Here is a 16,423-nt window from a genome sequence, read left to right as displayed (position 1 = left end):
GTTCTGTTATAGTCTCTACGCCGTTCTCCTCTCCTTTGAAGAGTCCTCTTAATATAATCGCTCTTGTGGCGTGAGGACCTTACAATTTTTTGGATGTGGCAAGGGGTGGTAGTGCCGCACCGGCAGCGTTCCCTTGCTCGGCCCTCCAAATCCCCATATCAGGTACGAACTGCCCTATTCGATCTAGATACTACTACCTTCCCAAGCGGGAACCCAACTCGCGTTTTGACCGTTGATACCTTCGTTGTGCTCTACTTGGTATGCAGGGGCTATTCTGAGTCCGTCGATTCTAAATCTATCTGCAGACGTCTACTAGAGGAAAAGTAATAGACGTCTAATAGACGTCGCAAATTCGACCATTAGATTATGTGTAGATGATCTACATGTAGATGTCAAAAGACCTCTATTAGACTCATCTCCATCTACAAATAGACGTCTAATATACGTCTTTTAGACGTCTATTTTCCGTGTGGGATGGTCCATTTTTTCGCTATTTCATTAGACTCCGCTCGGGAGCTTCCTAAAAATCACTCTTTTTCAAGGCGTTCCAGTTACGTTACTAGAAGTTCGAGCGCAAATTGGAATAGACCATCCCCTGCATACAGTCCCTGCCAACAAGTGTGCAAAGTTTCAAGACGCTGCGACCCTTTATTTCCCCGTCGTGTGGTCTGAAAAATGTCAAAAACAGCCAAAATTTCGAACTTTGGGGCGTCGCGACGCCGAAACTATGCGTCGCCGGGCAAAACGGTTTGACATGGTGCCTAACCACATCGATCACTATCAATTGGTGAAAAAAAAATTTTGCGCTCCTACGGCTTTAACAAAATGCGACAGACATTCTTATGGGCCGCTACGTTCCGTGGCGAAGGGGCCTTTTCTGATCCATTAGAATTTGGAGACATGGACGAACAATGTCAATTCTGTGGGGCACTCTTTTGGAAAGCTGAACTGTTGGTTCGCACCAAAGAAATTCCTTCCGTATGCTGTGAAAAGGGGCGCATTCACAAAATGTACGAAGATGCTGTATTTAAAATTCCACAAGAAGACATATTAGACCTTTTTCGTGGGTCTTCCGCAGTGTCCAAACAGTTCTTGAAAAGTATCACTGTGTACAATGCCGCATTTGCTTTAGCCTCCTTACACGTCAACCGTCAGTTCTATAAGGTACCGACCATCAACAAGAAGGTAGTTCTATTCAATGGAAAGATCTGTTACGTTGCCGGCAGAAAAACTAAACAGAACCCTGCAATTACTATGGGTTCATTGTTCCTTGATGATGAAAAAAGTGCGGCTCTGCAAAGGCGGGCTCTAAGTGACATGCCTAATCTTCTGAACGTCCAAATTTTGGAATTATTGGAAAATTACTTACGACAGAATAACCCATACGTTCAATCTCTCATTACTGCCAAAGAATTATTGGGACAGGATCGTGACCGTGACAATCCAATTGCTGTGCTTTTCAATCCCGTGAGGGAATCAGTCTTTAGCAATTGCGACAGGAGAACGGTTGAGAAGTTACGAGCAGAAGGGGGTCACCCTGATTCAATTCAGAGTCGTGCTCCAGTTGCTATAGTCACGAATGTCCCTGAACATGTGAAATACGATTATGTCATTAAACTAAGGGAAGGACTTCAGGAGGAACACATACATCAGGATCGTCCGGTGATTGACATCCTGACTTTCCCATTAGTCCACATGCATGGTGAGAACGCCTTCATCGACGTTGACGTAGCGACACGAAGCAAGGAGGAAAGTGACCAAACTATGAGCCTCGCATCGTACTACGCCTACCGCATTATGATCCGGAAGGATGGAACAGTGCTTCACCTGTCCAAAAAGCTGTTCGTAGAATACATTATTGCGGCTGCCGTCAAGATAGACGATTCGAACCTAAAATTTAGTAAGAAGAACCAACACCTGTTGTTTCGAGAGACAAGGCGCAATGTCCAAGACCTTGTTGCACAGATGGCTGCTGACGGCCAAGCTAAAGCTGGCAAGGTGGTCATCATTCTTCCATCGTCCTACTATGGAGGCCCTCGCCACCTGAAAGAGAGTTTCTTCCGGTGCACAGCCATCACAAGGGACATTGGAAAACCAACTTATTTCTTTACAATTACGTTTAACCCGATGTGGGCTTGTGTGCAGAAAGCACTTAAATTTGCTACCTCGCGACATCTATGACCGACCAGACGTTATCTCACGAGCATTTCAACTAGTAATTGACACCTTCTTTGATGACATGTGTGACAAGCAGATATTAGGACGTGTGTTGGCAGCAACTGAAGAACAGGACAACGGTTATCCACACGTTCATGGCGTCCTTTTCATCGACCCAACCCAGCTTAAAATTCCATGTGGAAATGTTGTGGAAAATTTTCCACATGGAAATGGTGTTCCAGAGGAGGGACGCATTCCCAGATGGTATGTGGAACGTTTTCCCAGATGGATTTGTGGAGGGTTTCCAGAATGGAAAAGATGATCTGGGATTGGTTTCCACTGTGGGAATGGATATCTGATCTGGGTTTGTTTTCCATAAGAGAGGTCTGGGTTTGATTTCCACTGTGGATCTTGATGTGTGATTAATTTCCAGATTGACCTGTTTCCATAAAGGTTTTGGAAACTGGTCCTTGTGGAAAGTAAATTCCTCGCGAGGGAAATGGCCCCGTTCCCAACCTGACAGCAAGAACCTCACTGACAAGCGCGGCAGAGCGCCCGGAGGTAGGCAACCCATCTGGCACGCCCATCCGGCTGCCGGGTTGCCTACCTACAGGCGCTCTTCCCTCCAGTCGTCACGATCACATTGGCTCCGGCCTCCACTCACCCTTAGGCCGAGCCTGGATCCGCCACTGCTAGATAATTGACAGTGAAGGTCTCTCGCTGGGGAATGGAACGGGTCATCTCTTGTCCTCAAAAATAGGTGAGAGCGGAACTGAAAGGCAGAAATGATGAGAAAAACATGTACAACAAATCACTTGTGTTATCCTTGTCATTTACATGTCATCACATCTTCGTCTTCATCATCATCTTCAATTTTCTTGGTCTTCTGATCCTCCTTGTCTTTCTTTGATGTCTTCTTATGACCGTTGTGATTTACATGACATCATCCTCAGTATCTTCGTCTCCCACATCATCTTCACTTTTCTTGGTCTTCTGATTCTTCTTGTCTTTCTTTGATGTCTTCTTATCCTTCTTGGCCTTTCTTTTGCCCTCCTCGTCTTTCTTATCGGGCTCTGAAAAAGAAAAGAAAGCAGCAAGTTACTAACTGTACAGAATTCTTTCTACTCGGCTGCAGCACTGTAAATTTATGATAAGCAATTTTTTTATTGAGCATGATCGAGGAAATATTAGAACATCATGAAGGTGCTCCTACAATGAACTCATGAAACTCATTGCTCACCAGCTTTTGACTTCTCGCCTAAATTGTATAATATTGTAAGTGTTCCATCGGCGAGACCTGGTTGGCCAAACGGTTGCTCTCTGTGGACAAAATGCGATGCAGTCTTGTAGAGAACAATAGTGCACATTCCCTATTAGTAGTTTTAGTCATTTTATTGCCACACTCATGATTATATAGCAAAAGTGAAATCATTAGATTCAATTCTTTGAATAAGGCAATTTTATTTTTGCGACATGATCATGATAATGGTAATGAGGAGACTGAAACTACTATTAGGGCATTGTGCGATATTGTTCTCTACAAAACTGCATCACATCTTGTCCACAGAGCAACCGTTTGGCCAACCAGGTCTCACCAATGGAACACTTGGAATAGTTCAACTGCACTTACTTGCACGAGTTTCAGCCCTTGCCTCGTCCTGCATCTTCCTGCTAAGAATCACCTTGGCTCCAAGAGCGATGTCCTTGGGTTTGGGCAGGTCTGGATTCTCCGAAAGGAGTTTTCCCATCAGGCAGGCTGGAACAATGGAAGATCAAAATTAATATCATACTGTTAAAATTCTTCATCAGGTACTTTGATTTGACGCTCACCAACAAATGCATCCACCTTCTTGGGGGTGGCCATTATTTTCCCTGGCTCTTTGGGTTGGCCAACAGTTCTCATCTTTAGTGCGGCTGATCCATACACATTCTGGCTAAGTTTCGTTACAAACAATGAATTTTTTTTCTGAGTCTTGATGGTATCATCCCATCTTGCCTTGCTCACCAGTATTCCTGCTCCAATATCAATCTGCAAAGAATGAGAAATTTTTAATTATTAAACATTGCATAATGTTTAAATTTTATTTGCAACAACGATTCTATTAGTATGTGGCTGCTGAGAAGCTGAACAGTCCAGCAGTCTCAGCAGAAGCACTGGAAATTCTCTCCTAACATAAGTCAAATCTTTATGCATGCTAAAGGAATGGTGCCAATAAGATTCTAAACAATTCACCAGGAAAACACCCTTAGATGGAAAGTGTGGTGTACCCATATTCCTTAGGCTCTTTTTGTAGTTAGCTGCATGGGATCATAGGGGGATCATGTAGCATCCTTCACATGATTACTGAAGGGAGAGAATTCCCTAACCATCACTCATATTAGACCTCCGCTACTTTGTCAAAAGACCAATTGTAGAAAAAATACATGTTTACTTAAAGGCGATAAGAAATAAAACCCACTTTTCCTGCAGCGTTGACAGGAATAGATTCTTCCCCCGTAATGTCCTTCCTCACTTTCTCAGCAATTTGGTCCATTTCTGCATCAGTCAAACCTTCTGGTTGCTCAGATTTTACTTTCTTCTCTGAAACAGAAATAATTAAGAAAAAATAAGATGATATGGAAGCATTTAATTAGTTGGCATATTTCACTTTTTGTTACCTTGCTTAGTAATCCTCTCAACAGGAGATGACCGTTGGTAATGTTGAGCCTTGGTTGAAATGGTACTTTTCTTTGGGTCCTCAAAGGATAGGTGTCGCTTCGCTTTCACTCTACCGAGTCCTGGAATATTGAAACAAAAGGTCATTATGATCCTTAATTATTATTAACTGAGATTCTGATGAAAATATTACTGAAATACTAATGAAAATATTAAAAGAAAAATTTAAGAGACTCAGTTATACAAAACATATGAATACAACAGACAAGAAACACACCAATTGTATGACTAGATTCTATAAATAAGCTATGACATGAAACAATAAGTGGCAGAATGAACCTGTTTGCAGCAATTCACCAGCAGTTTGAATAAGCTGCACCAATTTTTTATTCTCATCTTGAAGTGGTGATGATCCAGCTAAATTAATTGGTGTCTTCAAGTTTTTTATTTCTTCTTTCAGTGCTTCAATTTCTTCATCCTTACAATTCAAAATCTTCTTATTTACTTCTGCTAGTGAATTTATCTGTGCATTTAACTTTCTAATATTCTGGTCTTTCTCTTCAACCTCTTCTCGCAGTCTCAATCTCTCCCGCTCTGAAACTTTGCAACTGGCCCGAAGAAGGGGGTGGCTCATTCCCTCTACCAAAATTGCCTCTACCAATAAATCTGTATATATCTAGAAAAAAAGTCATTTTAAAAAATGCCTCTACCGATATTAATAAAAATATTCAATAAAAATATTCAATAAAAATATTCAATAAAAATATTCAATAAAAATATTCAATAGAAATATTTAATTAATATATTCAATAAAAATATTCAATAAAAATATTTAATAAAAATATTCAATAGAAGACCCGGAATAAGAGCGTGCCTGTGAAGCGGATGAAGTACCCATTTCCCTAGAGAAGCGCGCATTCGCGAAGGCCTCACTAACCGAGGACCGCTGACGCGCCGCGGTGGGGCGGCGGGACTTGCTGCAGCAGACTGGTTCCGAGAGTCGTTTTCGTCACCATCGTTCTCGCCGCCCCTAGGGTTGCCGTCGAGGCCCCGCTCCAGAGGAATCATGGCGAAGCTCCCCAGGCGTGTTTGGGGGGGGGGGGAGGCTTCATGAAGGCGGCGAAGCCGGCCTGAAAGGTAGGCAACAAGTCGCACTTTGCCCCTCCCCAGATAAAATTTCTCCAGGCAACTTTGAGCAAAGGTGAGCAGGGGTCGAGCACAGCCCGAGCCCTGCCCGGCACCCGGTGGGCAACTACCGGGCAACTACCGGGCAACACCCGGGCAACTCCGGGCAACATCCGGGCAACATCCGGGCAACACCCGGGCAACTCTGAGCAACTATCGGGCAACTTTGGGCAACTGTCCGGCTTGTTGAGGCATCACCCGGGCAAAGCCCCCAGCGGGCAAAAGTGCGCATCAAGTGACTCCAGCGCAGCGCGGCGCCCGAACTGCGGCTGCTTGGCCAGAGCGCCCAGCCCGGCCCGCCACCATGGAGACACACTACCAGATAGTGGGTCTCCATGCCGCCACCCTGAGCATGGGCCGGGTGGCGGCCCGGACCGTCAGAGGAGCGGGCCGTCGCACAACCCGCTCCGATCGGCACCACGCTTGGCTTCGGCTGCGTAGCCGAGCTCGCAACGCGCTGGCTCGCTGCGAGCGGCGGTCGGTTCGATGCCAGGCAAGGCAGCGCGCCGCTCGGCAGCCATCCTTGTCTAACCCACTAGCCGCCCTGAGTGCGAGAGAGATGCAAGATGTGCTCGCTCGTCGAGCGTCGATCACACCGGTCCACCGGCCGGTGGCGGCAAGAATAAAGGGCAAGGACAGCGTTTCTCAACCGTTTTCGGTTCGCGACCCCAAATTTGTATCGAAAAGTTTCCGCGACCCCCAGGAAAAATTTCGTGACCCCACGTGACCCCTCCTTTAGCATGCCTTTGATACAAAATGCGATAATCCACCTTAGTTTCGAAGCAGTATTGCAGCAAAAATGATCAAAACGGTCACAAATGTCTTTGAAAAATCGTGTTTTGGGCCGACTTCACTCCAAATCGAAAGGCGGTAATATTTCCACCCTTTACTGGCGGTACTTGGCTATTGGCGGGCTCCAGGTTTTACCGCCAATACGAAGGCGGTACAGAAATTACCGCCCTTACAGCACCGTTTGTACCGCCTTTGGAGAGCTTTACCGCCGATTTCTTGGCGCACTGAGAGAACGTAAAAGGCGGTAATATTTTGTACCTCCTTTTTCGCACCATCTAAATGGCATGCAATGGGCGGTAATACTTTGTACCGCCTTTTTCGTTCAATTTGTAGGGTGCGTAATTGGCGGGCTCCAGATTTTACCGCCAATAGAAAGGCGGTACAGGTTTTACCGCCTTTTCCACACCATGTGTACCGCCAATAGATTTGTAGTGTTTAAGCAGCCACTGCGTCTAATCCGAGGCGGTATTTCGTGCTCCTTCAATGGACAATTGGTCTTTGGGCCTTCCTTTAGCATGCTTTTGTTACGGAGTGCGATTATCTGCCTTAGTTTGGGAGCAGTATTGCCGCAAACTTGATCAAAACGTTCACAAATGTCTTTGGAAAATCGTTTTTTGGGCTGACTTTAAGCATCCACTGCGTCTGATCCTAGGCGGTATTTCGTCCTCCATTAGCAGGCAATTGGTCTTTGGACCTTCCTTTAGCATGCGTTTGTTGCGGAGTGCGATTATCTGCCTTAGTTTGGGAGCAGTATTGCCGCAAAGTTGATCAATACACGATTTTTCAGACATTTGTGACCGTTTTGATCAACTATGCGGCAATACTGCTCCCAAACTAAGGCAGATAATCGAACTCCGTAACAAAGGCATGCTAAAGGAAGGTCCAAAGACCAATTGCCCGTTGAGGGAGGACGAAGTACCGCCTCGGATCAGACGCAGTGGATGCCTAAAGTCGGCCCAAAACACGATTTTTCAAAGACATTTGTGACCGTTTTGATCAACTTAAAAGTTGTTCCCGCCAGTGCTCGGCGTGTGGGCCAGCTGGGAAACCGCCGCCACCCCAAGCGACCCCAGTTACCTCGCCGCGACCCCTCGAAATTTTTTCGCGACCCCAAGGTTGAGAACCGCTGGGCAAGGATAAAGCGAGCCACGAAATTGTGATAAAGATACGTGAGAAGTTCAACGTCAATATCACACGGCCGCAGCATCACAAACCTTTTCGTTTCAAACATGGTGTTTGTTTACATTTCAACCAACGCACAGCGCGGGGAGGGTGAGAGGGGAGGGGTAGGGAGGCAGAGGTGGGCACACTCCAAATCGAAAGGCGGTAATATTTCCACCCTTTACTGGCGGTACTTGGCTATTGGCGGGCTCCAGGTTTTACCGCCAATACGAAGGCGGTACAGAAATTACCGCCCTTACAGAACCGTTTGTACCGCCTTTGGAGAGCTTTACCGCCGATTTCTTGGCGCACTGAGAGAACGTAAAAGGCGGTAATATTTTGTACCTCCTTTTTCGCACCATCTAAATGGCATGCAATGGGCGGTAATACTTTGTACCGCCTTTTTCGTTCAATTTGTAGGGTGCGTAATTGGCGGGCTCCAGATTTTACCGCCAATAGAAAGGCGGTACAGGTTTTACCGCCTTTTCCACACCATGTGTACCGCCAATAGATTTGTAGTGCAGACGCTCACCTCACCCCTTCCCTCTCCCGCCGCCGCGCGTAAGGGTGGCTCGCCGCGCGCCTTGCTGGACAGGAGGCAACCAGCTGGCTGCACTGCGAGATTGGTTGCCTATGGCGGCGCTCGACGCTCGACGAGCGAGCACATCTTGCATCTCTCTCGCACTCAGGGCGGCTAGTGGGTTAGACAAGGATGGCTGCCGAGCGGCGCGCTGCCTTGCCTGGCATCGAACCGACCGCCGCTCGCAGCGAGCCAGCGCGTTGCGAGCTCGGCTACGCAGCCGAAGCCAAGCGTGGTGCCGATCGGAGCGGGTTGTGCGACGGCCCGCTCCTCTGACGGTCCGGGCCGCCACCCGGCCCATGCTCAGGGTGGCGGCATGGAGACCCACTATCTGGTAGTGTGTCTCCATGGTGGCGGGCCGGGCTGGGCGCTCTGGCCAAGCAGCCGCAGTTCGGGCGCCGCGCTGCGCTGGAGTCACTTGGTGCGCACTTTTGCCCGCTGGGGGCTTTGCCCGGGTGATGCCTCAACAAGCCGGACAGTTGCCCAAAGTTGCCCGATAGTTGCTCAGAGTTGCCCGGGTGGTGCCCGGATGTTGCCCGGAGTTGCCCGGGTGTTGCCCGGGTGTTGCCCGGGTGTTGCCCGGTAGTTGCCCGGTAGTTGCCCACCGGGTGCCGGGCAGGGCTCGGGCTGTGCTCGACCCCTGCTCACCTTTGCTCAAAGTTGCCTGGAGAAATTTTATCTCGGGCTGTACGTAGGAAAAAGTGGCTGCCCCAGGTCAATACCCTGCGAGGTAGGCAACCTGCAGTACATTGACCACCCCAACTGTTTTTGCCTCTAAAAAATTTCCAGCGAAATCACCTCCACGACATTTACGTCTACGCGTCCCAGGAGAGCGCACAGGTTAGGTTAGGAGCGGTTGCCCGCGAGGCCGTGAGCTAGGACGGCGTGATCGGCGGCCTGCAGGCGGCCACCGCGCCTCGCCCCACGGCGCTCCAGGACCTGAACGAAGCCGTTGTCCAGAAGGGGCCTTATAGCCCTCGCTGCTGGAATCCACGGCGTTGCTGCGGAGCGGTGCACAGCGCTCTGCGCGGCCGCGCTGAGCTCCTTAAGGTCCCCGACTCGGCCAAGGAACGTGGTCCAGAGGCCATGGCGTCTTCGACGTCGTTGCAGGGAACCAATGCGACACGCTCCCGAACGCGCGCGGGCGGCAGTGGCACTCCGGTCGCCGTGGCCGTGGCCGCAGACAGGTGGGGGGTGGCCGTCGTGGATTCAGGGGGAAGTCCCTTGACCAACAGACGTGACACGCACTCCGCCTCCGTCATTCGCTAATGTAAAGCACGCAGTAAAGGACGGTCTAGAGTAGACTCCTTTGCCGAGGCCACGGTCGACGTGCTGTGGCCCCGCTGCCCGAAGGCACCGACGCCTGCACGCCGAAGTGGCCGTTAAGGCCGTGCCAGAGGAGGGCAGACGATTGCGTGCTGCGCCACTCGCAATCCCCAGCCCCAGCACCAGGTGCCCTGCTCTGTGGTCACCCCGCCGACTTCGGTCGTACGATGGATCGTGTCTGGCAAAGTGGATTCCACTTCGGTGGGTCGAAGTGATGATTCAAAAGATGTTTTGAATGCCCGATACGATGGACCGTACCAGGCGAAGAGAAAACTTGACCACATCGCCTAAGGAGCGATGTAAGAAACACAAGTCCCAGTTATGCTTCCGCAGAGAGGCGACGCCCCGCCGGACTCGTCCTGTCCTTCACACGGACCGCGCAAGGCGTTGTCGGGAGGAATGGGGGAAGTCCAACCGCATCGCAAGTTCGCCCCGACATGAGCTCGGCGCTTTGGCGCTAGAGCAGCAGAGCGTCATCGCCAACCACGTTGGCGGCGAGGTGTTGTGGTCTGATCCTGCAGCATGCATGCGTGCGTGCGTGCGTTGCGCGATGCGCACTTTATTGCTGCAGTGTCGGGATGATAGTGTTGTTAATACAGCTCACCTCTTCCCTTGTGTATCTTCGTATCAATGAACCAGGAGCAGGTGAGAGCGATGCGCTTAATGCTGCTCATGCACTGCAAGAAAAAAAAATGTACAAAAAAAGTACAACGGAGATTGTAGAAAGTACAACGAGAATTGTACAAATCACGAGGCCTGGACTGCACAGCAATCGTCATGCCGGTTCCATTGTACTTTGTACAACAATTGTTGTTCTTTAAAAGTACAATAATTTCCTGTTAAAAAAATTGCCAGGAATTTGCGTACTTTTGTTGTGGTCTTTTTCTTGCAGTGTGTGCAGGATGGGCTCGCTTCGGAGTTGTGGTTCGTCCGTATGGTCTCGTAATCGCGGTTGGGTACGGGTACGGGTACTCCTCTCCCCGCGCATCCGCGTTCAAGCCCCTGGGCTACAAGACAGCCTTCTGATGCACCGGAGGGCTGCTTGTGCCTCGGGGGCTCGCGGTGCGTCAGTGGGAGCAGGAGTGCAGGTGAGTTCCGCCCTGGCAAAACGACTGTTTGAGTTCGCACGCATTCGACCCGCCCCTGCAGGCGCCACTATGCTTTTTGCGCTATGCACCTTCCGTGGTGCTGAACACAGGACGTTGAACCTTACGTCGGGTCTGCATGTGGCATGCACCCTCAATGCACCGGGTGCATTGGGTGCACTGCTGCTGCGGGCCCGCGAGGGAAGCCTGGGTATGGGGTACACCGCTACTCTCTAAGGACGGTCTCTGAGCCGCGGACTGTAGAATGAACATACTCTGCAGTCCGCGGCTCGCATCCCGTGCAAAGAGAAATTGGGTTTATCGCCCTGCCTGCTTGCAGCCCCGCTGAGGCTTCGCACCGTTGTTTCTCTTTCGCACTGCTTCTTCGCACTCGATGTTTTACCGCGATGCTTTCAGAACCCTGTATACTGTTTCAGAGGACGGCGCGTGCACTGCCCGGTACTTGCCACCAGCTTGTCAGTGTGAATCGACCGTAGCGCCGGAAGGGAAGTCCAGAGAGCGGCCCCGGATTTGGAGCCAGTCGCAGTCTTGGTCTGATCCCCAGAGCGTGGCCAGTCCAGCGACCGCACCAGCGACTCGTAGGTATCGGCGTTCGACATTCGTTCCGTTGACTCCCCTACGTCCCTTGCTTTGCTGCTAAGCAAATCAGGCTGCGCGCCCGAAAGCGCCCGAGAGGTAGGCAGGGCCGAACGAGGTAGGCAACCATTCCGACTCGGTCGTGTCAGGCAGCGTCGGCTTACAGTCTCGCCACTTTTTCTCGCTTTCGACTGCACTCGACTACACTTTGAAACGGATTTACTCCTCTCCCCCACAACCACTCGTTCGTTTCAGTTCGTATTCGCGCCCCCCTATCGTGACATTTCTGCGATGCTTTTCACAACCTGTCTGTTGCAGGTGACATTTTTACTGAGCTCTGGCGGCACTACATGAACAGACACCTCCGGTCCGACACACTATCCCGAGATATTCGTCGTCAGTTCGCCAACCACTCCGCAATGCGTGCCGAGGCGCCGGCGCTGCGGGAAAGCCTCCAGCGCCCTGCAAGGTAGGCAACCCTTCGCACTCCTCTTAGGTAGCGTCCGCCGCGCGCTCTATCTTTTCTGTGGTGGCCGCTTGTAGAACTACGTCGGCGGACGGAACGCCCTCAGCGCGCTCTAGTTTCTGTGGCGGACACTTGTGCAACTAACAACAACAACCCCGAGCAGCCGAAGTGAAGGAAGAAAGTTTTTAATAATTGATAACGAAAATGCCGTTTGAACGAGTCGCCGGCAGCTACTTTGCCACTGCGCCTTGTTGAGTTCGTGTTGCTAGTTCAGCCGTTCTGCCGTTCTGCCTTTCAATCGTTCAGCTTAATAGTCTGATACTTCGTTGAAACAAATATCCATCTTAGGTTAGGTTCATTCATGGTGAATTTTTCACTGTTCTGGCAATGTAGAAATAGTTAGGTTTTCTTTATTTTCCCCTGCATGCAATATCATACGTATGAGCATTCAATATGTATTCATAAAGATATTATGTGGCAAGTCAAAAGCTGCCACATTTGCTTCAGATTCATTCGAAGCGTACAATTTCTGTTTTCAAGTATAACCAATCGAATGGATTCATTCTGTTTCTTATTGCAGGTGGCTGCAAGGGGAGTGCTGAATCTGTTCGCTTCAGTGTTGTGATTCCACCAAGTCTGCTCCCACTCGTCACATCAATAACCCTGACAACTTCGCCATATGGTTTGTTTCTTTATTCTTGTCTTGTTTCTATAATATTGTTAAATGTGCGGCAGGGAGGCTTAAAGGGAATAAGAGAGAATTGGGAGTAGAAAGACGGTTGTATTTCGGTTGTAGTAGGGAAGACTCGGAGAGCGATGAGAAGCTGCACGTAGATGCTCACACTCGAGCGAGCTAGGCGCAACTGCCGCGTCGATCCGCGATCCGCCGAGTCGCAGGGCCCGGGCGGCCCGCCCGCCCGCTGTAGTTCCCGCGCCGGCCACCAGGGGCAGCTCGGGCGCGCGCTCGTCGCTTGCGCATCTGCGCGCATGCGCAGTGAGGGCAGCGTTATACGCAGAGCGGCAGAGAGTCGTCTGCTGGAGTATTTACCAGTGTGTGCGAAGCGATCGCATGGGATGCAATCATTTGAACATCACAACATTACCCCCCTCTCTCTGTTAGAAAACTTGCCGATCTGCGTGATTTACCATTTAAAATGACTTGGCAAATCGTGTCTCCCCCATTCGGGATACGGTGGGTAGGGAAACCTCACTAAAACCAGACCCGGAGACCTTAGGCAGGTTACAAGCTACAGTGCAGCCCAAATCAAGAAGTAGCCAGCAGCTGACAACTTTAGACCCAGGACAGCTGTATTACTCAGAACACAACCAGTACGAGCAAGGAGCAGACAGAAGTTGTGGACTTCTTTGCAGTGTAGTTGGGGACCAGAATGCCAGGTGAGCGGTGTTGAATTGACATCAATCGAGTGGAGCGTAGGCCAGGTTTGAAGTTCAGAAGCTGAAGTGTGGTTGCTCCAGATACTTGTAGACTGAAACAGTGTCATTTCACGCAGTACTTTGTTTTGGTTTACCGTTTAGGCTCAGCTTGCCACCACTAGCAAGTGTAGCAGGAAATAAACATCACCAGTAACTAGGCGGTTTTAAATCATTAAAAATTTGTTTGCGGCAAGCCAAGTTAAAGTCAAAGGTGCACTTGCTGTTGACTTGAAAGTTTAACTACTTGAGTGAAGTTGCACCATAATCGTTAAAATGCAAAGACATGGGCACTGTTAAAACCCGTTTAAGAGTTTAGAATTTAAAAGCGTTGTACCACATCAAAATAAATGCAAAGTGGGTAACTTTTCCCGAGACTTAGTGACTATTGAATGGCAAGGAAAGAAACGTAACCCAACACAGCACATAGAAAGGGTAAATAATGCATTTTTAATGCATGGCACTAGAAACTTACACAATAGAAGTAAACAAAACTAGAAGCTTACACGATAAGAGGTAAACAAAATAAAAGAATAAACTCAGATACAAATTCAAATCAAAGACCAGTTTCAAAGATCTTCCACGTATTCATCTTCATCCAGAAGACGATCTTCCTCGTTGACTGTGAGATGGAGATCCTCGCTCATGTCGACGTCATCCATGTTGTCCTGGTTCGCAGCCTCGCTCAGCAGGGGGTCCCTTGACGAGGTCCCGTACAGATCCAGTTGCTGAAGTTCCGTGGTTATTGCCTGAGAGCCTTCAGCCACTGAGTTCTCAGCCAAGGGGGGAACCACAGGAGCAGAAGCTGCCACCTGGGGTCCTTGTGAGGCAGGGGCTGCCTTTCTGCCTTTACGGTTCCTCAGCCCGTCGACGCATTGGCGCATGCTGTGCTCAGCCCCGCAGTTGCTGCAGGGTTGAGGGCAGCCATCAGCCCTGTGGCCGGTTCGCTGACAGTTGCCACACCGCGGGTTTCTGTTTACCTTTAGTGGCTGCTCCTGCTCGGCGCCATCAGCTTGCGGGGGCTTGGGGGCGGCGGCGGCGGGCTTGTCCTGGGTGTGCTTGACGGCGGGCTTGGCGACGTCCTGTGGCTTGGCGGCGTCCTGTGGCTTGGCGGCGTCGGCGGCCTTGGCGAGCTTCTTGGCGGCGGGTTTGGCTGTAGGCTTCGCGGCCTGGTCGTCGGCGTCCTGCTTCTTGTGGCCCTTGCCCGACTGGCGGGCTTGCTTGCGAGGTCCCGCCTGGCCGCCTGGCGAAGTGCGCCCCCCCGCAGCCTCGCTGTACGACCTCTTGTTGGAGCCGGAGGCGGGGACGGGGACGGATGCTGCCGCGGCCGCGGCGCCGCTAAAAACGGAGATTTCCGCCTTCCCTTCGGCGTTGACGCCCACCGTAAGGGTGAGCAGGGCTCCTGGAGCAGGAGCCGCCACCACGGTCTGGGCGTTGACGGAGGGGCCGGCGGCGGCGGCAAGGCTCACGGCCTGGCTAGGGCGGCCGGCAGAGGCTGCACGGCGCGCCCCTTTTCCATGACCGTTGGCCCGGTCGTCAGGTGCTGACCGACCGTTGCCGCCGTGCTTCCTGCGGCCGTTGGCAGAGGCTGCCTTCGACCTCTGGAAGCAGCCGTAGCAGAGGGCTGGCTGCCCGTCCCGCGGCGGCCGTTGGGTCAGACTTTTACACTTTGAGCACTTCCAGGCTCTCACCTCGTCACTCGCGTCGTCAGGCTGCTTCTTGCTTCCTCCGCCTCCTCTCTTTCCTCCTCCGCTTCCCCCGCTGCTCACGATCACAGATTTCATGGTGGACATGGTCTTGCTGGGCTTTGGCGTCGCGGAGCGTCTGAGCGTCTTGTCTCTCTGAACAGCAATGGCGGCGGACTGACTGCTGCACGGCGTCCTGCTCCTGCCCAACGCCAAAAAGGGCGGGAAAGGGGCTGTTTGGCAGAGGGAGTTGGCTGGGAGGTCGCGAGGGGGCGGTCAGCCGCGGTCGCTGTGCCGCGAGTCGGCACGGCGCGGCTCAGGGCGTATCTCCCCTCGCCCCCCTCTCCCCTCGCCTAGAAGCTAGGCGAGAGGGCGGCGTGCAGCGAGTCGGCACGGCGCGGCTCAGGGCGTATCTCCCCTCGCCCCCCTCTCCCCTCGCCTAGGAGCTAGGCGAGAGGGCGGCGGCCGGCCGGCGGGCCGATGGCGATTCGCCGCGTTAGGCGCGCGCGGGGCTTTCCGACCCGGGTTCGAGTACCAGCGGCCGCCTCTCTTTTTTTTCGAGTCCCCAGGGGCTGGGGTGCGGCGGCCACTTCGCGTCTAGGCCAACGGGTCGCCATCGGGCTTCCTGCCTCGCCGGCGCCGTCGTCGGCCAGCAGCAGCAATCTGCTTGCTAAGCCTGTCGACGTGTACCACCCGCGGCCTTCGCCTGCCGTCGTGCTGGATGCGCATGGTGATGTCGTTGATCACCTTCGTGATCGTCCAGCCCTGCTCCCAAGGCCGCTGCAGCTTAGGGTTGCGCCCCTTTTTCCGTTTCGGATCGTAGAGCCACACCCTGTCGCCCTCGCTGAATGGCGTGATCCGGGCCTTCTCGTCGTACCTCAGCTTCATTGCGTGCGAGGCGGAGCGCAGATTCTGCGCCGCCTCGTGGTGCAAGTCGCGAAGTACGTCGCGCAGGTCGGCCGGCAGGCCCTTCAGCTTGGACATGGCGGTCGTGTCCGGCGGGCACGTGTACAGGTCCGCCGGCAGCACCAGCCGGCGTCCGTACATGAGCTCTGCGGGGGAGCATTTTGAGGCAGTGTGCTCCGCAGCTCGGTACGACAGCAGGACGAGGGGCAGGAAGTCCGGCCAGTCCTTCTGGCCTGGGTCAATGAACTTGGCCAGGCCGTCCTTGATCACCCTGATGAACCGTTCCGCCTTGCCATTGGCCTGCGGCCGTCCGGCCGTGGTTCGCACCCGGTCGATGGCAAAGATGTCAAGGACCTTTTTCAGGAGCTTGCTCTCAAAGGCTCGGCCCTGGTCCGT

At 51.8% G+C, this 16,423-nt stretch overlaps 1 protein-coding gene across 4 annotated transcripts; it reads left to right on the top strand.

The window, feature by feature from the left end:
• Positions 1-11,261: 11,261 nt before the first annotated feature.
• On the top strand, positions 11,262-12,691 carry LOC117644987. 4 transcript variants are annotated; one of them, XM_034384855.1, is made up of 3 exons: positions 11,262-11,541; positions 11,858-12,008; positions 12,586-12,682. In XM_034384855.1, exons 1-3 carry the CDS (start codon positions 11,337-11,339, stop codon positions 12,605-12,607), a joined length of 378 nt encoding a protein of 125 aa, XP_034240746.1. In that variant the 5' UTR covers positions 11,262-11,336; the 3' UTR covers positions 12,608-12,682. The 4 variants fall into 4 exon arrangements, 1 of the variants encoding a protein (XP_034240746.1); XR_004587686.1 differs by having other exon boundaries at positions 11,274-11,545; XR_004587685.1 differs by lacking the exons at positions 11,262-11,541; positions 11,858-12,008 and adding an exon at positions 12,141-12,353 and having other exon boundaries at positions 12,586-12,691.
• The last annotated feature ends 3,732 nt before the right edge of the window (positions 12,692-16,423 follow it).

This window comes from Thrips palmi, unplaced genomic scaffold (assembly GCF_012932325.1).
Source record: "Thrips palmi isolate BJ-2018 unplaced genomic scaffold, TpBJ-2018v1 HiC_scaffold_18, whole genome shotgun sequence".
NCBI classification, from domain to species: Eukaryota; Metazoa; Arthropoda; class Insecta; order Thysanoptera; family Thripidae; genus Thrips; species Thrips palmi.
This window is presented reverse-complemented; position numbering and strand designations above follow the sequence as displayed.

Excerpts from the sequence above, each read along its gene's own strand:
- LOC117644987 (XM_034384855.1), top strand. The coding sequence starts at position 11,337 with ATGTTTTACCGCGATGCTTTCAGAACCCTGTATACTGTTTCAGAGGAC. Across the intron at positions 11,542-11,857 it reads AGCGACCGCACCAGCGACTC|GTGACATTTTTACTGAGCTC; the intron begins GTAGGTATCGGC and ends TGTCTGTTGCAG. Across the intron at positions 12,009-12,585 it reads AGCCTCCAGCGCCCTGCAAG|GTGGCTGCAAGGGGAGTGCT; the intron begins GTAGGCAACCCT and ends TTCTTATTGCAG.